At 46.4% G+C, this 25,526-nt stretch overlaps 1 protein-coding gene across 2 annotated transcripts in view; it reads left to right on the top strand.

The window, feature by feature from the left end:
- RBL2 (RB transcriptional corepressor like 2) overlaps positions 1-25,526 on the top strand; it is a 722,629-nt gene that overhangs the window by 197,713 nt on the left and 499,390 nt on the right. Inside the window, exons 9-12 of one of the 2 annotated variants that reach the window (XM_085638866.1) lie at positions 8,833-8,999; positions 12,805-12,917; positions 21,348-21,451; positions 25,277-25,414. In XM_085638866.1, coding sequence (XP_085494992.1) covers positions 8,833-8,999; positions 12,805-12,917; positions 21,348-21,451; positions 25,277-25,414 — 522 coding nt within the window. The remainder of the gene's footprint in view (positions 1-8,832; positions 9,000-12,804; positions 12,918-21,347; positions 21,452-25,276; positions 25,415-25,526) is intronic. The other variant, XM_085638867.1, reaches the window with a different exon arrangement.

The raw sequence follows: 25,526 nt of genomic DNA, 5'->3' as shown, positions 1-25,526 counted from the left end.
CCCTCCCTTCCCCAACTAGATCACATAGTAGTGACAGATGCATCATTCCTGGGATGGGGCGGCCATCTTGGAGAGATGGAGATAAGGGGGCAGTGGTCTCTGGCAGAGTTGGGGATCCACATCAATCTGTTGGTGCTTTGAGCGATCCAATTCGCATTGAAAGCATTTCTTCCCTCTGTCAAGGAGAAGTTAGTGCAGGTGTTCACGGACAACACCACTGCCATGTAGTGCTGCAACAAACAGGGTGGGGTGGGGTCGTGGACCCTTTGTCGAGAGACCCTGCATCTATGGACATGGCTGAAACAGCAGGGCATAATCCTGGTGATTTAACACCTGGCAGTTTCTTTGAACACCAGGGCTTACAAACTCAGCTGTCAATGCCTAGCGGATCACGAATGGCATCTCCAGTCAGAGGTGGCTCAAGGTCTCTTTCAGCAGTGGGGAAACCCTTGGTTAGAACTGTTCGCCTCCAGAGAGAACACGCAGTGTCAGCAGTTTTGTGCACTGGAGTTTCCAAGGCGATTTCGCTCAGCGGCGCTTTTTGTCACAAGTGGAGCTCAGTCCCGTTGTACGCCTTTCCTCCCATACCACTTCTGCCCAGTGTTCTGAAGAAGATCAAGAGCAACCGGGCCCAAGTCATCCTTGTGGCTCCGGACTGGCCAAGGAGAGTCTAGTATCCAGAGCTTCTGAAAAGGAGTATCGATCCTCGGATCAGTCTGCCCCTTCAGGAGAATCTTCTGTTGCAGCAGCAGGGGAGGGTTCTCCACCCGAACCTGTCAACTCTCTGCCTCCTTGCATTGAGATCTACTGTTTTTCTTTTCATTTTTATTTTTGCCCAGCAGAGCTCTGCTTTGGGTACTCTAAAGGGATATCTGTCTGCTCTATCCGCTTTTTTTGCAGCTGCCAGCCCAACCGTCTCGGTTTAAATCTCCAGTTGTTAATAGGTTCTTGAAAGGGCTGGGTCACTTGTTTCCACTCACGCCCTTTGTCATGCCACAGTTGGACCTTAATTTGGTCCTCACCTTTCTTAGGTGTCTTCTTTCGAGCCTTTGGACTACTGCCTCCTCCGGCTGCTAACCATGAAGACAGCCTTTCTGGTGGCGATAACATCTGCCAGGAGGGTTAGTGAGTTGGAGGCTTTATCATGTAAACCCAGTTACATGATGACTTTTGTAGATAAAGTGGTGCTTCACACCTGTTCTTCTTTTCTTCCAAATGTGGTGACTCCATTCAATCTGGGTCAATCTGTCACGCTGCCCATCTTTTTTGCTCCTCCTCATCCTTCTAAGGAAGAGGAGCATCTCCACCGTCTGGACCCAAAAAGAAAACTGTTGTTCTACCTTGACCGCACAAAAGAGTTCCGGGTGGATGTCCAATTCTTTGTGGGGTATGTGGGAGCTAAGAAAGGTCGGCAGTTCAGAAAAGGACCATTTCTTCCAGGGTCGTTCTCTGCAAAAAGTTCTGCTATGCCTTGGCTAAGAAGCAGTCCCCGGAGGGATTAAGAGCCCATTCCAGCAGGTGCAAGGCTACAACCAATGCGTTGGCTCGTGGTGTCACTCCTGGACATGTGCCAGGCAGCAACGTGGGCCTCTCTGCATACGTTTGTCAAACACTACTGCCTGGATAGTCCGGTCCGCAGGGATGGGCATTTTGACCGTACGATCCTGCAGGACTTTCTTGTGTGAGGAATTTGTCTGCAGTCCACTGCCAAGAGAGTATGGCTTGGGTATCTATTCTAAGGTAAGGAATCTGCAACTAGATGTCTCTATCAGATGAAAAAGTTACTTATCTTCAGTATAGTATTATCTGGTTAAAGACCAGAGCTAGCTGTAGATTACTTACAGACCCACCCCTGCCTCCCTGCTCTGTGGACTTATGCATTAGGGCTAGGGTTACTCCCTTTTTTCAGGGCCCTAGTTTTGTCACACACTTACGTCAGTCACTTAATGGCTCTGTGCTTCTGGTGTGGAAAAGTGAAAAGTACTGACGTCAGTGCAATTGAGTGCCACCTATATAGGTGAGCGTGACATAACAGACGCTGTCACGCGGAGTGGAATGGAGCCAACCGACGGCGTGCGCAAGGGGTACTGCTCACGCAAAAGTTTCCGGATCCAGCCTGACGCCTGGGAAATTCTAAGATAAGGAATCTGCAGCTAGATATTGTGAGAAAGTGGCTCTGTATATACTGTTCCTTAATAGGTACAGGGTGTACAGAGTCCACAGTCCCCCAAGGTTTGACAGAGGTTAAAGTTAGGTATAACCTTACTCTCTGAAGTGGTAGCTTGGTCGAGCAGTAAGGCAGTACCAGAGGACAGTGTAAAGCATTTGTTGTACACACTCAGTCAGCAAATGGTTTCACACACTCAATAACTGAACTCTAGGCCAATGGTTTATATATAAAAAAAATATATGCTTGTTTTATTTTAGAACCAACACTTGGATTTAAAATACACTTTCTCAGCAGGAGATGTTTCATATAAATACTTTTGCAATATGCAGTAGATTTTAGTAAACGGTTACAAGAGGTTGCAGTAGGTAACTCTATTTTTAAACACAACAGTACATTGAGCTCAATGGTAAATTCAAGTTATTTGCAACAGATTACTTTTTAGATTACTTTTGGAATTCCAGGACTGGATCCTAGATTCAGTCCTGGGTCAGTTCTCAGAACCAAGTGATGAAAGTCGACTTTAGTACTATAATGATTTTTAACTAATATTTAGCTATTTTAAAAGTTGACACTTAGAAAATATTTCAGAGAAAACAATTAATGAAGGGAAGGAAGGTTCAGGGTGCCTCTAAATACTAGATTTAGGGGCGTTACAGGTAGGTGAAGGCCAGGGGCCAATGGGTCCCTGTCCTGGGGTGGGTACACCCCCTATCCTGCCTCTCTCCTGTGGGAGGGGGGCAGTAGCCTAGTCCTGATAGGGTAGGGCCTCCCATCTTCAAGATGGCGAGAGCCCGGAAATGTGCTTCACCTCGCCTCCCCCACCTGAGGGGTGGGGTAGGCAGGCTGGCACATCCCCTGTCCTTGTTTGGGGTTTCCGGCCAAGCTTGCCGCCAGAGTGGGGGGTTGCAGTGGCCTGGGGAAGCTCACAGAGGCGGCATGCCTTTGAAGCTTCCCTTTGCTCATCCTGGGGGAGGAGATTTATCACCTCGCCCAGGAGAACAGGGGATCTCCCACCCTGGGGTCCAGCAACGTGTCTGCTGTGTGGCGGCCTGGGCAGCCTCAGAGCAGACGTGGATTGTAGGTTAGTTGTAAGAGGGCATCTCTAAGATGCCCTCTGGGGTGCTTGGTACATTAAATTCCACACTGGCATCAGTGTGGGTTTAATGTGCTGAGAAGTTTGATACCAAACTTCCCAGTCTTCAGTGTTGCCATTATGGTGCTGTGGAGTTCGTGTTTGACGAGCTCTCAGCACCATGTACTCTTAAATGGCAGCACTGCACTTACAGTGCCCAGGAATGGACCTGGGTACTGTAGGGGCACAGGGCTCCTGCTCCTGTGCCCACACCATTGGCATAAGGCACCCAGCCAGAGGGGTGGCTGATATATGCCTTGGCAGTGTAGGTGATGGGCATGGTACACAGAGATGTGTGCCATGTCGACTCTTCGTTTTGTCCTGCACCCAGACACCCAGCCTGCAAAGGCAGTGTGTGTGTGTGTGTGTGTGTAAGGGTACAGGGCCTCTAAGGGTGGCACAATGAGTGCTGCAGCCCTTAGAGGCCTTCCCTGGTCACAAGGCCCTGGGTACCTAGGGTACCATTTACCAGGGGCTGACATGTGGCCAGGGTTTGCCAATTGGGAGTTTGTGTGTTTTAGGGAAGGAACATAGGCCCTGGGCACCTGATTGGCAGGAGTCCAGGGTACACTCAGTCAAAGTACATTCAGCAATTCAGCAAAAAGTGGGGGCATACCATGCAAGAAAGATGGCACTTTCTCATAGATATTGTCTGGAGTTAGAACAAGGGTTCCCCCAGGGTGAAGGATGCACTCTTGTTACACCCTCAGCGGCACTAGGGCGTCCGGGTGCAGAGTGCTGAAGCCCAATGTTATCCAATGGGGGATATGGGGCCTCCAGTTGTTGACTGCTGGCTAGCAGGCCACTTGGGACTTGAGCTTAGGTCAATTGGGGAAACAAAGTAGCTCCAAAGGAGCACCCTCAGTGGCACTAGGGCGACCGGGTGCAGGGTCCTGTTTAAATGGGCAACCTCCGGTTTGTAAAGGCTCTGCAGGCTCAGTCGCACCCAGAAGACCTTCGTCACTACCGCAGGTGCAGAGTGGGGTGGATCCATGGTGTCCAGCCGGAGCCAGAGGTGCCATCTTTCTTGCATGGTATGCCTCCACTTTTTGCTGAATTGCTGATGTACTTTGACTGAGTGTGCCCTGGGCTCATGCCAATCAGGTGCCCAGGGGGTGTGTTCCTTCCCTAAAACTGCATTGAAGCCTAAACCCAATTGGCATCTCTGGCCACATGTCAGCCCCTGGTAAATGGTACCATAGGTACCCAGGGCACTGTGACCAGAGAAGGCCCCTAAGGGCTGCAGCACTTATTGTGCCACCCTTAGAGGCCTTTTACCCTGACACACACACACACTGCATATGCCAGTGGTGAGGGTACAGTTGCATGAGCCCTGTACCCCTACAGTACCCAGGTCCATTCCTCCACGGCACCATGATGGCAACACTGAAGACTGAGAAGTTAGGTATCAAACTTCTCAGCACATTAAACCCACACTGATGCCAGTGCGGGATTTAATGTAAGATGCTCGACAGAGGGCAACTTAAAGTTGCCCCCTGAACCTAACCCACAACCTGCCTGAGAGGCTGCCTAGGCTGCCACCCAGCAGACATGTTGCTGGACCCCTGGGTAGAGAGCCATCCTCTCTCCTGGTCCTGCAACAATGCACATCCTGGGCGAGGTGCTAGGTCTCCTCCCCCCAGGATGGGCAGGGGAAGCTTCAAAGGCATGCCGCCTTTGTGAGCCTCCCCAGACCACTTGCTGTACTCAGCAACTGGTCCTCACCGGTTCTAGCCCCCACTCTGGCAGGAAGACTGGCAGGAAGACTGGCGGGAAAGCCCAAGTGAGGAAAGGGCGTGTTCCTGCCTCAGCCAACCCCACCCCTCAGGTGGGGGAGGCGAGGTGAAGCTCAACTCCGGGCTCTCGCCATCTTGAAGACGGGAAGCCCTACCCAATCAGGACTAGGCTACTGCCCCCCTCCCACAGGAGAGTGGTATGATAGGGGGTGTACCCACCCCAGGGAAGGGACCCATTGGTCCCTGCCCTTTACCTACCTGTAACGCCCCTAAATTTAGTATTTAGGGGCACCCTGAACCTTCCTTCCTCAGATCCCAAATCCGAAACAAGCAAGAACAAGAAGAAAGTAGACCGGCGGTGCAGCTGCTTAACAAGAGGAAGACACCAACTGACTTGTCCCCAGCCCTACAGGCCTGTCGACCCTCGAACCTGCTCCTGCTGAACCCCGGCGTCTCCAGTGAACAGCAACCTCGAAAACCCCGGAGGACCTGACTGCCTTGTGACTCTAAAAGACTGGGACTCCCACGAGCAGTGGTTCTGCTCAAAGCAAGTAACAAACCCCTGGTGCTAGCCAGGATCCGCAACTCCTGCACACTCTACACCCACCAAGCCTGGCCTGTGCCGGAGTGGACAAAGACCACGAGGACGTCCCCCGGCGACTGTGACCAAGAATCCAGCACCCAAGGACCCTCCTAGACGCTCCTGACGACGCCTGCAGCCTCAGAACCAGGAACCCCTCCAACCGCGACCAGCAGAGGGTAAGATTTCCCGACGCCAAAAGGCACCCCTGCATCCGGCGCCCAGCGCCCCCATGTGCCTAACTCCTGGGTGCCTACCTAACCTACAGCTTCCCAACTTACCTCTCGAAGTGGTGGTCGCACCTGAAGAATCTAAGTCCCCCAAACTTGCAGCCTTTGTTCATTTGGTAGCTTCTCCATTGAAATCCATTGAGCGCCCGACTGCTCAAAAGCACCCGGCACCCAGCCGCCGAGTGCCCCTGGAAGTGCAACATCTATACTATTCTACTTCCCCACTTGCCCTGTGTAAGTGACCAGGAGCCCAGCTCCCACAGCCGCGTGGCCTGCCTGCTAGCAGCCACCAACCAAAGGCCCCCTGCCCGCCATAGGCTAACATTGGGCCAAACTCTCTCTGCACCCGGCTGCCCCTGTGCCGCTGAGGGTGTAAAAACTGTACCTACCTGACCCTGGAAGACCCCTGAGTCTATGCCCAGAACCTTAACTCTGCCAGTCAAGTACTTATCTGAAAGCCGATAACTCACTTTTTCTCCATAGGGTAACATTGACTGGTTTCACTTGGAAATTCTTCTAATTGTCAAGTTTTGAAACATTAAAATATTCACTAAAAATCAGCCAAACAACGAAAACGAAATTACTCACCTGTTATCAGGAGAGATCCCAGTGCTGGATCTTGGTGCCCAGCACTGACCCTGGAAAGTAATTACAACCGTACTTACCGATAACTTACTTTTCCTCCATAGAATAACATTGCCTGGTTTTTGCCAGAAATTCTTCCAATTGTCGATTTTTGAAACATACAAATATTCCTTAAAAATCGCCTGCGTAACAAAAACGATTTCTTTCAACTGTTTACAGGAAATGCACCATGGCTGAATCCAGGATCCAGCCCTGAGTAAGAAAATCATATGCAAAGTAACTGAAATTGCATTTACTTAAAAACTCCCATTGCACTCAATGTTATAATTGTGTTTGAATTGTGTTGCCTATTGCAATAACTGTAACTATTGCATTTAAAAGTCTATTGATTATTGAAAGTATACAATTGCAGCATTTTTTTTCTGATAAAGTATTTTGATACCTATTGTTGGTTCTAAAATAAAACTACTATATATTTTTATATACAAAACAATTGGCCTAGAGTTCAGTTCTTGTGTGTGAGACCATTTGCTGACGGTGTACAACAAATGCTTTACACTATCCTCTGATACTGCCTTACTGCTCGACCAAGCTACCACTTTAGAGAGTAAGGTTATATTTGACTTTAGCCTCTGCCAAACCTCTGGAGACCGTGGACTCCACACCCTGTACCTATTTGGGGACAGTATATACAGAGCCACTTTCTTACAAGTGTTGCTACTTCTATTTCCTGGTGCTGAAGAAGGATTGGGAATTATTGCCCATTATAGACCTCTTATTGCATTTCTGCGGTTGAAAAAACTGAAAATTCTCATGCTGGCCCACATCCTATCTGCTCTGGACCTGAACATCTAGATGGTGTTTTGGGGCCTTCAGGACATGTATTTTAAAAGACCTGTCCTGCAGTCCCACAGACATTACCTATGGTTGAAGATAGGCCAGGAGCCTTTTCAGTTTGCTGTGCTGCATTTCGACCTCACCACTGCCCCTTGGGGATTCACAAAAGTGATGGCTGTAGTTGCTGCCTATCTTCAGAGATCAGGGCTACCAGTTTTCCCTTAACTCCATTGCTGGTTGTTGAAGACGGACTCACCACAGTTGGTTATAGACCCTGAACTTCCTGACATCCTTGAGGTACACAATCAAGAAGCTGAAATTGCAGCTTATTCCTTTGCAAAAGCTTCTTTTTTTTGGAGCTGTCCTGGATCATGGCCTTCTATATATTGCAACAAGTCTAGGACATTTGAGCTATAAAACAGATATTTTAGTCTCAGTCGGGTCTAGATCTTTTAGAGAGCAGCTTTGAGGCTATATGGCCTTTTAGCCTCATGCATTTTCGGATCAGCTGCGCCAGGTGGTCTATGTAGACTCTGCAATAGAATCTGGAGTTCTTGTGTCTCAGCACCAAGGAAACATGTCAGATACCATTCAAATTTCAAATACCTGATTGTTGATGAACATGTCACTGCTGGGCTGAGGCAGTCATCTGAGCGAGATGGAGATCAGAGGACTCTGGTCTCTGATGGAAGCCCGACTCCATATTCACTTGGCCTTGAAGGCCTTCTACCATTTAACACAGGGAGGCTAGTGCTTGTTCTCACAGACAAACCACCGCAATGGGGTATTGCAGCAGGCAGGGAAGAGTGCTGCCCTGTTACAGGAAGCTGTGCTCCTCTGGAGTTGGTTGGAGCAACAATGCTTCTTCTTGATTGTCAACATCATGGCAGGTTCCTTAAATGCCAAAGCAGACAGCCTCTGTAGATGGTGTCTGCTAGACCACAGATAATGACTACATTATAAGGTGGCGCAAGATATCTTCCAGCAGTATGGGGAACCCTCAGTAGATCTTTTTGCCACCGGTGCGAATGTAGAGTATCAAAAGGCTTGCGCATTGGAGTTTCTGCGAGAACACTCGCCAGGAGATGGGATCTGGCTGGAATTAGCATCACAAATGTCCCACATTAGGAATCTACACTCTTTTGCTGTCAATTGTTCATGGTCTCTCTGGCCCAGAAAGATGCAAGAAAGAAACTGATGCGTGCAGGAGTGGTACATACATATGTCTTCGCTTCGTCACTGCTAGAGCATTACGGAGTCAGTGCTGTGCTACATGCCCCATCTAAGGGATTGCTATGCTAGAGAAAGTTTTCCAGATTCAGTTTGGCACATGGAGAATATTCTGAGGTGAGGAATCTGTGGATAGCTAGATTACCCACCATAAAGAGCATTATTGAAGGTAAGTAACTTGTCCTTTTGTTCATACTTAGAGCTGATGTTCCAAATTATACCAAATTGCATATAATCATGTTGATTTCTTTGTGGGTTTTCTTGCGCATTTCTAATACCAATCCATATTGGTGCTATACCATATACATTTAAACAGGTTTATTTTTTTGCAGGTGAGAAGTCTTAAAATTTCTACTCCACTTACTGGTCGCAAGTACATCAAAGAGACCAACCCCTATGTGACTCCTGTCTCCACAGCAACACACAGTGTGAGCCGCCTCCACTCCATGCTCACTGGATTGAAAAATTCAGCAAGTAAAAAGTTGCTTCAGAATCTGAGGTTGGTGACAGTTGTTAACTTAGGCATGTTTGCAGGTTGTACAAGCACAATATACATAGTTTTTAAGGCTCTTTACGGATACTGCAGTCTAGTTGAGCCTTAAACTCATGTTTTTGAGAGTTGCTGCCACTGAGTTTTCGCTGCAGAAATTGAGCGCCCCTGCTAACTAAGGTGGAGGGATAAATCTCCCCGTCATTCACTTACTCAATCAAAATGTCTTCAAATTCAAGGTTAGTTAGTAAAATTGGGGGTCCTTTCCTCCACAGAATCTCTCACAAGTACAGAGAATATCTCTACAACCACAGCAGCCAACTGAAGAGCCTCCCACCACAAAGGCACCCTTATCACACTTTCCTTCGGTGGTTCACAACAATTCTAGATGGGAATAGTAGATGGAGGTGACTGAAGCAGAATGAGGTGAACAGGGCGCTCCCCTGAGTTAAGAGCCCTGTTTAAAAAAGATGATACCTACCCAGCTTTTGGGTTATGTTCTGCTGGCAGTGAATTTGGAGCTCATTGAAGGGACTGTCTAGACATGCAAGCTTCAGACTCCTGCATCTGAAGCATTCTGCGACACATTGTGCAGATTTCTTTATTCTGCCTCGCCGCCGGCCATGTGGTCTAGGATTTGTTTCAGCTTGGCAATGTAATTTATTAGCAACTGACTACTAGTCGTGTTGCAGGCCCGCTTTCTGATTGCCTCTTTACTTCTTATCGGACATTTGTGTTTGTTCTGTTTTTATGTCAGTTCTGTGCTAAATAACTATCACATTTTGTGTTAAAAAATGTTTTATCAACAGAATAAGCTCTTATGAATACTACCACAGTTGAATAAGCCTTCCACAGTTCTGATCTTGCTACTTAATGTAGCAAATCTCAGAAAACACCTGCTGGCAGTTTGTTTGCATCATACTAGATTATTCTGATTTAAGCTGGGATATTTGAAATGCCTGCTTATGTTAAGCCATTTGATGAAGAGGTCTACTATTGCTCCTACGAACACTTCAACTTTCCCAATTTTATCCCTGGCCCGATGACATTCCCAGTTGCACATTGTACAATTCAATTACCTGTTTTAGAGCTTGACAGTCCGTGTACTCTGTCACAAACGCAAAGAAGTACCCTGTCTGCTTAACCGTCAGTTCACCCACCCCATTTACAGACTGGTCGACCCTGTGCTTTCTGTTGACGGAGACCCCGGCTGGCTCTGTCAATGGAAAGCTCCCTCCAATGGACTGACTGATTACGAGCTGTCAGAGGAAGGGTATTACGCTTTCTGCCCTATTGAGGATGGGTGGTGTGATGTCCTTTTTTCAGATAAAGCCTGGCAGAGAGGGACAGAAAAAACAGGACATTAACACCCCTGCTCTCCCATCCCTCCCGCCTCTTTCAGCAATCTGGAATGAAACGCTTTTTAAAAAAAAAAAAAAAACGTTTTATTTTTTTTATTGAAAACCTATATCAAATAGATAGCATTAAATACAAATATACATCCTTTACACTCCATCAGTACCATCCGAAGGGGAAAAAAGTGACACCATTGAATTGAATTGAATGCGGATTTATAGAGCGCATAGTTACCCGAAAGCATCCCAGCGCTAAGCCGAAACAGAGAGACCAGAGGGGGTATCAGGGAAAAGGAAGGGGTCAAGGGAAGAGGTAGGTTTTTAGGAGTTTCCGAAATCGCAGATGGCAGGGTTCGATCCTGAGTTTGAAGGGAAGGGAATTCCATAGTTTGACCGAGAATCGCCGTCCTCCTGTACGTGTTTTTTTTACTCTGGGCACTGTGGCTAGGCGTTCATGACTTGAGCGGAGTGGTCTTTTGGCTTTGTAGGGCACGACTATGTTCTTTAGGATGGGGGGGGCCCTTATCCTGCAACAATTTGTGTGCCAAACATAGGGATTTAAACTTTACCCTTTCGCGTATTGGAAGCCAATGCAAAAGTTAAAGTGCTGGTTTGGCTGATGTTCTGGCTGGGGTGCCCGTGAGAAGCCGTGCTGCAGCGTTCTGGATCTGTTGGGAGTTTGTTAAACGTGGTTTCCGGTGCCCCAAGGAAGATGGCATTGCTGTAATCCAATCTGGACAGGATAAGTCCTTGGATAAGCAGCTTCCGAGAGGGCTGTGGGAGGAGAGGCAGGACTTTCCGAGCCGATCGAAGGAGGCCGAAGCAGGTTCCCGCAATTTTTTTTGCTTGGGTCTTAAATGAGGGGTCCTGTTCCATCCAGATCCCCAGACTTTTGATCTCATTTTTTGGGGAGGGGGGCTCCCCCAAACAGGTGGGCCAGATGTATGGAGGGAGGGTGGATCCTTTATGCCCTAGTAGCATAATCTCGGTCTTAGACCCGTTCAGTTTCAGGGAGGATTCACACATCCAGGTAAATATTTTTTAGATCATAAAACATACATCTAATAGTTATTAAACAGGGGAAGAGAAAAAAAAAGACCATACAATAGACCCAAAATCTCAAGACTATATCAGCTGATTCCCCCCCCAAAAAAGGCCAGACCAATTATGTTAAGTAAACATTCCGTTTTAAAAAATGCCAAGTTCTATAATTCATAAAACGAAACACATTGAAAAGATACAGCCGATTAAATACTGACTTAAGAATCACAGTCAAAATACAATTGCCAGATCTTCTCAAATTGCTTAAGTCCTCCTATCCGTGAAGCATAGGTTTATTCACTTCTTTTTACCTGACCCATTTTCCAAACCCAATCGATCTCAGTCGGATTTAGATCAGTCCGCCATCTTTGAAGAAGGAGTGATCTGGCGACTGCCATACAAATATATACAAATTTAATCAACTTCCTGGGGAGCCCTAGATCTGGATCTTAGCCCCAAACTATTAGTCGATCATTAAATCCAATAGATATCGTACATTGATGCCAGATATTCAAAAATGTCGTTCCAGAACTTCTGGATCCTGGGGCACTGTAATATTATGAGTCCAATTGGCTGCAGGGTGAGAATGGCACCAAAAACACTGTCCGGATTGATTGGGGTAGACTTTAGCTACAAAACAAGGGGTTCTATATAGTAACCATTTGCTGAAATATAACATCCTCCTCCAGTTGGCCCCTCTGACTGAATTGAAATTTAACTTATTAATTGTGGCCCATGTATTTACTGAGATTTCCAAGTCCTCATGTTTACCCCATTTTGTTGCGGCCTTATCCGCCAAGTCTGCCCCTTTGATTACAGCTAGACATTTTTTCCAATCCCCCAGCTTTTTCACCACCCTCTCTTCCAGCAGGTCTAAGACTAGCTGTTTCTGACCAATAAACGAATGGCCCTCACATCAAGAGTTTCATTCCTCTCTTGATGTGAGGGCCATTCGTTTATTGTTTTTAAGAAACAAACTGCTTTGAGAATTTGTTTGTGAAAAACAAAAACTTTGGAAAAGTTGGCAGATGGTCATCAGAACCAATGGTGGGCAGCCATCAAGGTTTTTGTACTTCGAAAGGAATCGCAGTGATGGCGATTCCTTTCAGTGTACAAAGAGGACCACTGGGCCAGCATTTATCTCTAAATTGGGTGGACATTAGTCCGTCACCCTGACAAACTGTACCCTGTCCTGAAAACCTTAAATCGGGCCCTAAATTACTGTTTGCAAGGGTGATGCAGTTTGCCAGCAGTACTTCCTTGTGATCTTTCCCATCTCAGTTATTCTTTTTATCCGAGGCTCCATTTTATTTTCAGCTGCTCGTGTGGCATGTTCTGTACTTTCTATGTCTTTTTCTCCATTTACAGATGCATTGAATTATTTAATTTTAGGAGCTAACAGTCGGTTTATACCTCAGCAGGACAAGTTCAAGGGATTTTTCTCCGTCGATTTCTGAGAGGTTGAAGGAAATGCATGAAATATTTTGTCAACATACGCCTTGTGACGGAGAGGAAAATAATTACTCTAAAGGTTCGTTTTATTCATTTATGTATGTTTAGTTTAAGTTCTGTGACTGTTCTCATGTCTGCAGCATAGTTTCTCACCGTTTTATCTGAACGTTATGTGGTATTGTATTATAAAATCATTTGTTAGCACCTGTTTGATCAGACATAATTAGAAGCTGATATGAAACTTTTAGGGTCAAGGTAAAATACACTTTAGTTGCTGTAAAAGTGAAGCGTCTTTGAGTTCAGCTAGTATTTTTCAACCGAACGTTGCTGAGGTGTACAAGTGTAACAAAGTGGTACCAATGTCCGTGGTGCCTTTTTCTGTCGGGGATTTGCAGTCTGTTGCATTTAATTAATTTTAATTGGGTAAGTTAGTTAAAAGGTTAACTGTAGATAAATATTCATTATTGTTACAGAATCACGTTTTATAAAGTACTTAATTTGAATCCATAAGTGTATAGTACAAAACAAAGGTGTCAGAAGCTATAGTTTTAATTGCAGGAGATTTCAACACAAAGCTATATAAACCAAAGATATTGTAAAGAGTTTACAGACATTGATGAAATATGTGCAGTACTTAATCAGTTTTTTTCACAGATAAAGCAGTAAAACATCTTTTGAATTGGTTGGTTGGGTGGAAGAGACTTTCCTGAACAACAAAAATTATATGTTGGCCACATGCCATTTGACTATAGAAAACATTATGATTGTATACTCCTCCCATCTAGTGTTGGTCTAGTGTTGGTTACGGAGCTGTGCAAGTCTTTTGAGTCACAAGACCGAGTGACTCCTCCTCTCTTTTGCACATGGGCATTGACTCCTTTGTTTGTTTTCTCTCCTCCATTGGGTTCGGATGTGTGTGCCTCTGCTCTGTGTTTCAACTCCGTTAGGAATGATTCTTCAGTTTCTTTACTGTCTCCCACTGTATTGTTTTCGATCACGCTTTTCTACTTTTGCCCTACACTTGAATTTGGTTGGTTTGGACTTCGAATGACGGCCCTTCGGGCCCGACTGTCTCAGGCCTACCTTCCCACGTGTCACCGCCTCCATTGAAGATGTGCTTCTAATGGAATATACACTGTTTCGATTCTGCCTGCATTGCCATGCAAAATACCCGCACACCGATCAACACCTCGTGTGCAATCTGTGCCTTTCGCCCAACTGTAAAGAAGCCTACTGTGACACATGCAAGTCGTGTTGGAACAAATGAACCCTTTTGGATCGAAGGGCCTGTCCATTAGAAATGTTTTGAAAGAGTGGTGATGACACTCTCAACCTTTTCAGTGAGGAACATGCACAAGAAGAGCCAACCGCTCGAAGAAGAGGAGACTTTCTTTGTTGATGAAAGCTCCGACGTAGAGCTGGATATGGAGATGCACAAACTCACATCTCGCCAACACGTGACTACTGTGACCCCCAGCCCCTGCTCATGCATCCAGTTTGGCCACAAAATATTACCTGCTTCAAATATTGGAGGTCTCCGTACCACCACTGCCTTTGGGCCATAGTCAGATCGTCGCTCAGGCTACAGAAGTGCATATACATCCACTTCTACAGATGCATCCACTTTCCCAACAAAAACAAACCTAGTCCACCTACAGCAAGGTTTATTGCAGAGGCTCCTTTAGAGAAGGGAACAACAAGGGAAGGGGTAGGGGTGCAAACAGTGCCTACCCAATCTCCCCCCCCCCCGACCACTCAACAGCTGTGGAGGGCAGGCTATAGTTTTTCTACCCATTCTGGGATTCTACCACTACAGGCAAGTGGCTACTAGCCATCATCCAGCATGGCTATTGTCTGGAGCTCATTACCACATTGCCACTGGTGTAACATAACTTGAGGGGGCCCCCCTGCAAGGTACGTGGAGGGTCCCCTCTGGACTCAATTAGGAGCTCTCTGGCCAGAGTGCTGTGCTGAGGGGGGCTTGTGGAGCTTGGGGGGCCCCCCATACAGCTGGGGCTGCGGGGGCCTGTTTTATGCCACTGCGCATCGCCCAACATTCCACCTCGTTCTCACAGTTTATGCAGGCACATCTAGCACTACTCAAACGAGGTCCAAGCCCTCCTTCTCAAAGGGGCCATAGAACTTGTCCCTCTTCAACAACAAGGCTCAGGCATATATTTTCTATACTTTCTGATCCCCAAAAAGGGTGTATTGCTTACCAGTCTTCAATCTCAGACCTCTAAACCACTACATCCTATCAAAACACTTCCATATAGTCACTCTACGGGATGTTATTCCACTTCTCCAGCACGGCAACCTTATGCCAACACTAGACCTAAAGGACGCCTCCTTTCACTTACCAATACACCCTGCTTAACACAAATACCTCCGATTAGTTCTAGCAGGCAAGCGCTACCAATTCAAAGTACTTCAGTTCGGGGTGATTGCTGAACGTCGTGTGTTCACCAAATGCTCAGCAGTGGTCACAGCACATCTGCAAAGACAAAATATCCATATATTTCCATACCTGGATGATTGGCATATCAAGGCCAGCTCTCACAAGCAATGCCAGCAGCACACTCAGTTGACAGTGGATCTGCTTCACAAGCTAGGGTTTATGGTCAATATTTCCAAGACTCACCTTAAACCTCTACAACTTCAGCCTTATTTGAGAGCAATCCTTAACACACAGTTAGGATTAGCCTACCCCAATCCTGCTTGAATTCAGAAGTTTCAGGGAACTCTACCCTAGTTCCAACCAAAACAACCACTCACGGTAAGGACTGTCACACGTGTTCTAGGAATGATGGGGTCTTGCATTGCCATAGTCCCCCACTCAAGGTTACTCATGCGCCCTCTACAGCAATGTCTAGCTCTCCAGTGGTCTCCATCACAAGGTCCCCTCAAAAATCTAGTGTTTATAAACCAATCAATCGGCGAATTTGTATAGCGCGCTACTCACCCGCAAGGGTCTCAAGGCGCTGGGGGGTCGCTACTGCTTGATAAGCCAGGTCTTGAGCTGTTTCCTGAAGGAGAGATGGTTCTGGGTCAGCCGTAGGTGGGTTCGGAGGGAGTTCCACGTTTTGGCCGCCAGATAGGAAAAGGACCTTCCCCCGGCGGTGGTCTTGCGAATGTGTGGAACGGAGGCGAGGGCGAGGCTGGCGGAGCGGAGCTTGCGGGTGTGTGGAACGTGAGGCGGCTGTTGAGGTACTTCGGGCCCATGTCGTGGAGGGCCTTGTGTGCGTGGGTGAGGAGTCTGAACGTGATCCTCTTGTTGACGGGGAGCCAGTGCAGGTCTCTCAGATGGGCGGAGATGTGGCTGTGGCGGGGGACGTCCAGGATGAGACATGCTGACGCGTTCTGTATGCGTTGGAGTCTTTTCTGAAGTTTGGCAGTGGTTCCGGCGTAGAGGGTGTTCCCGTAGTCCAGGCGGCTGGTGACGAGGGCCTCGGTGACTATCTTCCTGGTTTCGGTGGGGATCCATCGGAAGATCTTGCATGCGCAGGGTATTGAAGCAAGTTGATGAGACGGCGTTGACTTGCTTGGTCATCGTGAGGGAGGAGTCCGGGATGACGCCCAGGTTGCGTGCGTGGTCCGTAGGCTTGGGTGCGGTGCCGGGGGCCACCAGGAGTCGTCCCAGGCGGAGGGGGATGGTCCCAGGGTGAGGACTTCCGTCTTGTCTGAGTCCAGTTTCAGATGGCTGAGCTTCATCCATTCCGCGACGTCTTTCATGCCCTCCTGGAGGCTGGATCTGGCAGAGGCGGGGTCGTTGGTGAGGAAGAGGATCAGCTGGGTGTCGTTGGCGTAGGAGATGATGTTGAGGTTGTGTTGACGTGCGATGGCTGCGAGAGGGCTCATGTAGATGTTGAAGAGGGTGGGGCTGAGTGAGGATCCTTGTGGGACGCCGCAGATGACTTCGGTGGCCTCGGAACGGAACGGTGGGAGGCGGACTCTCTGGGTTCTTCCGGTGAGGAACGAGATGATCCACTCTAGGGCCGCTCCTTGGATGCCGGAGTTGCTGAGTCGCTGTATCAGTGTGCGGTGGGATACCGTGTCGAAGGCTGCCGAGAGGTCCAGGAGGATGAGGGCCGCTGTTTCCCCGTTGTCGAGCATGGACCTGATGTCGTCGATGGCAGCGATGAGGGCGGTCTCGGTGCTGTGGTTTGCTCGGAAGCCGGACTGTGAGGGGTCGAGGTAGCGGAAGGCGGACAGTTGTTTGTTGACGGTCTTCTCGATGACTTTGGCCGGAAAGGGGAGGAGCGAGATGGGACGGAAGTCCGTGGGGTCCGCGGTCGGTTTCTTCAGGAGGGCGCTGATCTCGGCGTGTTTCCAGCTCTCCGGGAAGGTGGCAGAAGCGAAGGAGCTGTTGATGACGTCCCGGAGATGGGGTGCGATGATGGAGACGGCTTTGTTGAAGATGTGGTGTGGGCAGGGGTCGGTAGGGGATCCGGAGTGGATGGTGTTCATCATGCGGGTGGTGTCTTCGGTGCTGACGGGGGTCCAGGTGCCGATGGTGGTAGTGGGGGGCGTTGCTTCAGTGGTTGGGTGCGTGGTCTGGGCGCCGAAGCTGTTGTGTATGTCTGCGATCTTCTGGTGGAAAAAAGTGGCGAGTGAGTCGCAGAGGTTTTGCGAGGGTGTGATGTCGTTGTTGCTGGTGCTGGGGTTGGAGAGCTCTTTAACGACGCTGAAGAGTTCCTTGCTGTTGTGGAAGTTGTTGTCCAGCCGCTCTTTGAATGACGTCCTTTTGGTGGTGCGGATAAGCTGGTGGTGTTTGCGGGTGGCGTCCTTGAGGGCTGTCATGTTGTCTGCTGTCGGGTTGTGGCACCAGGTTTTCTTGAGGGTGCGGAAGGTTTTCTTGGAGTTCTTGTGGTCGTCGGTGAACCACCGGGTTCTCCTGCTGCCGGGTCTGCTGGGAGGTTTCCTCAGTGGTGCGAGGTCATCGGCGCAGCTGGTGAGCCACTGTGCGAGGTTGCGGGCTGCTTCGTTGGGGTCCGTTGTGTTGGTGGGTGGGTTCTGGCTGAGGGCGGTGGTGAGCTGGTCGGAGGTGATCTTGCTCCAGCTTCTGCGGGTGGCCTGTTGCGGGTGGTGGTGGATCGTTGTTCTCCTGAAGGTGAAGTGGACGCAGCTGTGGTCTGTCCAGTGTAGTCCGGTGGAGTGGCTGAAGGAGATGTGCTTGCTGGAGGAGAAGATGGGGTCAAGCGAGTGGCCGGCGTAGTGGGTGGGGGTGTTGACCAGTTGCTTGAGTCCGAGGTTGGCGAGGTTGTCCAGCAGGGCGGCGGTGTTGCGGTCCTTGTCGTTTTCCAAGTGGAAGTTGAGGTCTCCAAGGAGGATGTAGTCCGATGAGGTGAGTGCGTGCGGGCTGACGAAGTCTGCGATTGCTTCGCTGAATTGTGTGCGTGGTCCCGGGGGTCTGTAGATGAGGGTGCCTCTGAGGGTGGTCTTGGGGTCGGTGTGTATCTGGAAGTGGAGGTGTTCGGCGTCGGTGAGGCTGATGTCGGAGTTGGTCGTGATGCGGAGGGTGTTTTTGTGGATGATGGCGATGCCTCCTCCGGTTTGGTTGACGCGGTCCCTCCGTGTGATCTTGTAGCCGTCCGGGATGGCTATGGCAATGTCGGGAGCTGAAGAGGCGTTCATCCAGGTCTCTGTGAGGAAGGCGATGTCTGGTGAAGTTGTGTCCAGGAGGTTCCAGAGTTCGACTGCGTGCCTGTGGACGGAGCGGGTGTTGAGCAGGATACACTTGAGGTGTTCACTGTTATCTGCAATGGTGAAACACCAGTAAGCTGTTAAAACGACAGCCTTTTCTGGATCCTGTTCCTCACATCACTCTCACCACAGACGCATCAAACACTGGTTGGGGTGCCCACCTACAAGACTTGACAGCACAAGGTCTTTGGAGTGCCAAGCATCAATCTCTACAAATCAACTACCTGGAGCTTTAAGCAGTAGATCTAGCATTTGCTTTGACTAGGTGTGGGTTAGTGTGGGAACTGATATCGTGCAAAAAGCCTGGGGTGTGACAAGGACGTAATGCCACTACTACAAGAGGGCGATTTGATGACTTTGTTAGATCTGAAAGATGCATACTTCTACATCCCAATCCACTCAGCACATCCCAAGTACCTACGGTTTGTGGTAAGTTGACTTCACTATTCATTCAAGGTGCTACCATTCATGGTGACAACAGCCCCAAAGGTGTTCACAAAATGTCTAGCTGTAGTAGCAGCAACATTACAAAGGGAAAAAATAAATGATTTCTCTATCTAGACATTTGGTTGATCATGAGTCAAATCATAGCAAAATGCCTCAAAGACACTCAAAGCATTATAAATCTATTACATGAATTGGGCTTCACGATCCATGCAACAAAATCCCATCTCCAAGCTGTCCAAACACAACCCTATCTTGGAGTGATACTCAATTCAGTATCGGGGACAGCATACCCTAGTCCACAAAGGGTTCTCAATCTCCAGATCCAACTGGAACTTTTTCAACCACATCGTCGCCTACGAGTCAAAATAGCAATGCACCTTCTGGAGAAGTAGTCTTCATGCATAGCAATAGTTGTTCATGTAAGACTACTCATGAAACCCCTCCAAGAGTGCTTAGCATCCCACTGGCCACAAGCAGGGGGCAACATGGACGATCTAGTGCTGGTTTCATCCAAGGTCCAGCAGGCACTACAATGGTGGAACACCTCAAACATACTTAAAGGAAGAGCCTTCAAGGACCCAATCCTGTAAGTGACAATCCTGACCGATGCATCACTTGTGGGTTGGGGTGCTCATATGAAAAGACATTGTATTTCAGGGACACTGGACCACACAAAAACAGACATTACACATTAACTTGCTAGAACTGTTAGCCATTTACATGGCTCTCAAAGCATTCCTACCTAGCATAGTGGGGAAAAATGTCCTTTTACAAACTGACAATATGACATCAATGTGTTGTATTCAGAAACAGAAGAGACCCATTCCATTCAACTGTCACACCTAGCACAGACAGTTTGGAAATGGGCAAACTGTCACAAAGTCTACCTCCTAGCACAATACACACCAGAACAGGACAACTCCATTGCGGACTTGCTAAGCAGGACACAGCAACATTTTCACGAGTGGAAAATACACACTCAGTTACTTCAAGAATACTTCCAATGGTAGGGAACCCCAACATTAGAGCTCTACGCCACACTCAAAAACTCAAAATGCCAAAGCTTCACATCCAGACACCCACACCTCAATCCAAAGGTAATGCGCTATGGATGAACTAGTCTGGGATATTTGCTTATGCTTTTCTGCCTCTCCCACTCATTCCATATGTGGTCAGGAAACTCGGACATTAACCTTAATACTCATATCTCCCACATGAGCTTGACAACCATGGTACGCGACAAAACTAGAGCTATCATTAGTACCTCACAAGAAGTTACCCAATTATCCAAATCTCCTCACTCACAGTGGGGGCTGGCAGGGTGAGACAGACAAGCACTCAACTACTCAATCTTGCAATCTGGCTCCTGAAGTCATAGAGTTTGGATACTTAAATCTATCGCCAGAATGCCAACCTGTAACAACTGCAAATGCATCCTCAATTGCATTTCTGTGTAAAGGTTTATAAAATACAAATGTACCTTTTTTATACTTACTCAATTGGTCAGAATTCAGTCTGAGAGTGTGTGTATCAGTCTTGATTGAGTGAATACAACACATGTTTAACACTACCACAAAGACAGCTGTTAGTACTAATCTAATGTAGCCTCTGATATACCTCAGTGGACTCCCTGAATAGGCCACTGACAGGTGATCCCTGGATAGCCTGATCTCCACAAATTCAAAGCTTGGAGTGCTCCAGACCGATAGGTAATGCAGCACGTCTAACTCTAGATGAGGAGTAAGTGGGCAAGCATGGATCATACATGGCATTAGCGTGATCACTCTGGTTGGTTTATCAGGGCAGTGACCTACCTAGCCTTGGATAGGGATTGGTGAGGATGCTATTGATGGAGGGATAGAGTGAGGATGTAACAGAAGGGGGTGAGAGTTGTTTGAATCTGTATAAAGTTATTGTTTGTTGGTTTTCAAGAAACTGTATATGCAAAAATCAATAAAGACTGTATTTAAAACAAAAAAATACAATGCGCCTCTATGAGTTACAAGGGCCCTACTAGCTGTAGTGGCAGAGATAAGATAGCATATGAATCTCACTCTTGCTTGGCCTCTTTATATGGCTACATATGTGCCATTCTGGTCTGCATTGTCAAAATCTGGGTAGCCTTCAACACACTAATATTTAATTTGAAACTTGTGAAAGTAAGTGCTACAAAGGGCTGGAAACATTGCATATCTTTTAATCCTTGTTCATTTTGTGGTGCACCTGCTTGATTTTAGAAAGTCATTTGTGTTGGAGCACCCCTTGGAGTGACTAGATATTGAAACTGAAACATACAAAGGAACATGATGGATAAACATGTGGCAAGATTAAAATAAAATGGCATATTTTCATTTTGCAGATGTTGCGAGCAAATATTTCCGCCTTGCAGAGATCTTGTATTACAAGATATTGGAGACTATCATTGAACAAGAGAGGAGGAGAGTTGGTGACTCTCACCTATCGGTAAGGAAAAAAGACGTGGCATGCATTCACATGATTTTCTTTTTTATTCAACATAGTATTAGCTAACTCATTGAAGCCATTGGGTTACTCCACTGTTCAAGGACCAGGCAAAAATATATCTTTACTGCAGGACAGAGTTGCACAGCTTGGAGGTTGTCCAAGACAACAGATGTAAACATTTATACTTGGGATTTTTCATGCTGGCAAGGGAACACTTTGTTGTACAAATGAGCAGAACTGACTTTAAAGGAGCTATATAGCCTTTTGGAAAATTAATATCTATCGGAGCATCATAGTGATTATGCACCTGATCTTTCCCTACATCATCTGCTTGCGACTTTGGCTACGTATATCAGTGTATACATTTAATCTCTTTATATTGCATATTCTGCTGATTCCAAACCAAAGTCTACACTTTCAAGTCTCTGGATGTTTCTGAACTACCGCATTTCTTTTCTCCCTTGTTGAGCTTTTAAGCAGACAAAATAGGACTTAAGTACCCACAAACCAAATGAACTTATAAGGGCCATTACATCTGAAAGTAAATCCCTACAATTCAGCATCTGCCAGATGACCACCACTGTCCCTGTTGTTGTAATTTTTACCCTGTAGCTTCTGGTTGTAATCTTAATATTGATTAGCACTGGGGTCCCCGTTTTATCCAGGTTAAAAATAGCCAGGAACCTATAATGACTTGCAGCTTGCACATAAGGATCAGTTCAAGATTATTTTGAAATTCACCTTTAATGGTTTCATTGAGGCTCCACAAACAAGTTCAGTCTCCTGGCAAATATGGTAAGAGCTGGACATTATTGCCAACCACTCAGATAAATCACGCCTACTCACTCTGGGACAACTTGTTGTTTTACAACCATGCCTCACCTTCAGATTTCCCCACCATCCCAGCTTTTCAGTGGACGAGTAATCATTAGTTCTTGCTCCACACACCTCGCCAACCTTTCACCTGTACGACTGTCTCCAGGCAAAGTGGGATTGCATGCCCTTGCATGGCTGTTCCACCCAGCCCTTGTGCTTTATTTGGACAGCTGTTTTCCCCAGTGACCTTACCCACTGAAGTTGCTACCTATATTTTACTTTTTGTATACCAGGGATGTGCTATGTCAGGTGCAGAATTAATTGTATCATCATGCTGAGTAAATGTAACTGCCTCCATCTCTTCTGAGGTATTGGGCAGTGGCGGCAGAATGGTACAAGTTAGAGTTGCATGATTTGTTTTCTCTGTACCTCTGTGAGGAGTCTCATTTCTTGAGCTCCTCCTGAAAAAAGATTATTTTGATGGATACTACTTCTTGTAGATGCCTTACCATATAATTATTCAGACTGAATCTGGAAACTTTTTCCCCAGCAATACCTTTCCACCACTACCAGGGTGTGCCATGCAGCTCTGAATACAGGGTTTGTTTTCACTCCTTTCGGGGGTTATTGTTTTGGCATTGATTCATGCATTGATGAGTATCCATCAGTAGAGTAAGTTATTAACTTTTGGTAACTGAGTTTACAGCGTGTTTCGCTTTAGGTCCACATGCTCCTGCCATTTAGTGTAGGATGTGGATGTTTCCAAGTTGTTTTTGAGTCACAAGCTAATGGGGCATTGGGGAAAATAGTTGGAGGTAAGGCTAATTGGGAGGTGTGTTGGATAGGACAGTCTGCATGGGATGAGCAGGAACAATGAGGTTATATAGAACTAGGTTTTTATAAATTGAGAGCGAAGATAATGATCTGGGGCCTGATGTACGAAGGCTTTTTGTGGTCACAAAGTGTGCGAAAATGCCTTTTGGTGCGTAAGAAACCCAAATTATGATTTGGTAACAAATTCCCAAATAGTAATTAGGGTTTTCAACTGCATACCGAACCGATATTTTGAAGTGCCGTGTTTAGGGCGACCCTACAAAATACCCAATCAGAATTCTATGTACTAATGTTTTTCGACCAAAATCTGATTGCAAAACATAATGTTTTACAGACTACCCAAAGGTGGTGGTAAGACATTCACAAACTGGAAGGGCTCCTCTAGGGACTCCTTCCCCTTTGTGAATTTGTGAATGTTGAGAAAAAAATGTTTTAAGACTAGACCTGGACCACTGCCTAATTTAAAAAAATGTTAGTTAATCTCTTCATCTTTTTCTTTTCTGTTTTTTAACACATAGCGTTTTCCTTTAAGACAACCAGGCTGCATTTAAAAAAAAAAAAAAAATTGCTTTATGTTTCAAAGCAATCGCAGATATGGTGGCAAGCCACTATGAATTTGCAGGCAACCGACAGAATTTTTGGCATCAGAGAGATGGCGGCCTGCTGAGGTCAGTAATCCACCATCTGTGTGATGCCTGCGATTCATAGTGGGTTGCATTTTGCGACTTACCTCATTAATATTCATGAGGTAGGTCACAATGCGACCCACTACAAATCAGGTTTTTGCAAACCGACCTATTAGTAATTAGCAATTTGCGACAAAATTTACCGACTCCATTCTTTGTACATCTGATCCTTGGTTCTAGATCTGTTATCAACGTGTTCACAGTTGTGAGTTTGAACACATTTAGGAGTGTTTATGTCCCCATAGTGACCTGCAAACATGAGTGCACTGTGAAAATACAAATAGTACGTGAGCTAAATTGTGTGCATCTGAGAAGGTGTAGTGCAGGTGAATCGGTGGTTCTTATCCTGGGCCAAAAATGCCAGAATATAGAAGTTATCCTTGAAATTTTAAACACTTGATGGATGTGTTCTCCTCAAGAATAGACTGGCAGTGCCAAAAAGTGTTGGATTGTCATGGACAAGTGCTGTTGTTGACAAATAAGTGCCGCTGCCGAGGAGTAGAAACACTGACACAAATTAAGCACTGATGGCAGGGCAGTAGGTCATGTGTCTACATGGGCCAACCACTGGTACTCAGTCAAATTCTCCCTCTGGGCTAGTTACTTATAAATGCTGAAAGTTAAGCCAAATACTTCCACACAGCAATACAGACATTCCTCCGGTAGACTCTTGTTAGAGGCCTCCATGGTTAGTGTCAGCAAAACCTAAAACACTCAATGTGATCTGCCCAAAAAAGCTACAGAAATGTAAACCTGTCTATTGCATGTAGGCTGAAACTTTGTAATGTTTGTGACATCCATGATAGAAACTTACAACTACAGGTAAGTAACTTTTCTGATTTCGTCTAGAAAATCTGGAGTTCTTTTTCAAAGTTGAGTTCAATTTTGTGCAACTTAAGCCACATATCTATAGGAAATACCCGAGATTACTGTCAGAAGTCATCTGGAGACCAGACTTTTGCACGAGGGGCCCGAATTGCCATTCATTGTTACCAGTCTTGCAGTACTGCCTGTTATTTTTGATGTTTTGGTAAGGGATGGAGGTAGGGACTTAAGTGCCCCGCTGTCATCCATATTTGTGGAACATATGGGCAAGAGAAGCCATTCTTTTCCTAGTATCCTATGTACATACTAGGGCAATGTAATTATTAAATTGGGCTTTTATATATACATTGTTTGGATACTGAAGAGTTTTGTTTAACATGCAGGTCACAGAATTGTGTTCAGGTATGGCAAACTAAGTATTCTGACCTTGATAAATGAATATAATTTTTTGGGATATTAGATGATACTAATAAAACCAAAAAAATATAAAAAGCGCAATAGCAAGCACTATATAAAGCACACATTGAGATTGTTTGTTTATTTATGAATGAGTGAGTAATTTGATTGGCAGGTTTACATGGATGTGAAAATTATTAGTATTTTAAAGTTTACATGCTTTTTAGCACCCAGTTTTGGGTTGATTGTTTCATTGTTCGCTTTCCAGGGGATCCTGGAGCAGGAGGTGCTTCATAAATCGCTGCTATGCTGTTGCTTAGAAATAGTCACCTTCTCCTACAAGCCCCCAGGGACGTTTCCATCCATTATTGAGCTGTTTGATGTTCCAGCATTTCATTTTTACAAGGTAAATCCAAATCAGAATTTAAAAAAAACTACTGTTATGATAAATACAGAAATTCAAGCTACTTACAATTGATTAAAATATGAAGAGAATTAAAAATAAAATGCAGAACAAT

The sequence above is a fragment of the Triturus cristatus genome, chromosome 12 (genome assembly GCF_964204655.1).
Source record: "Triturus cristatus chromosome 12, aTriCri1.1, whole genome shotgun sequence".
Lineage (NCBI taxonomy): Eukaryota > Metazoa > Chordata > Amphibia > Caudata > Salamandridae > Triturus > Triturus cristatus.
This window is presented reverse-complemented; position numbering and strand designations above follow the sequence as displayed.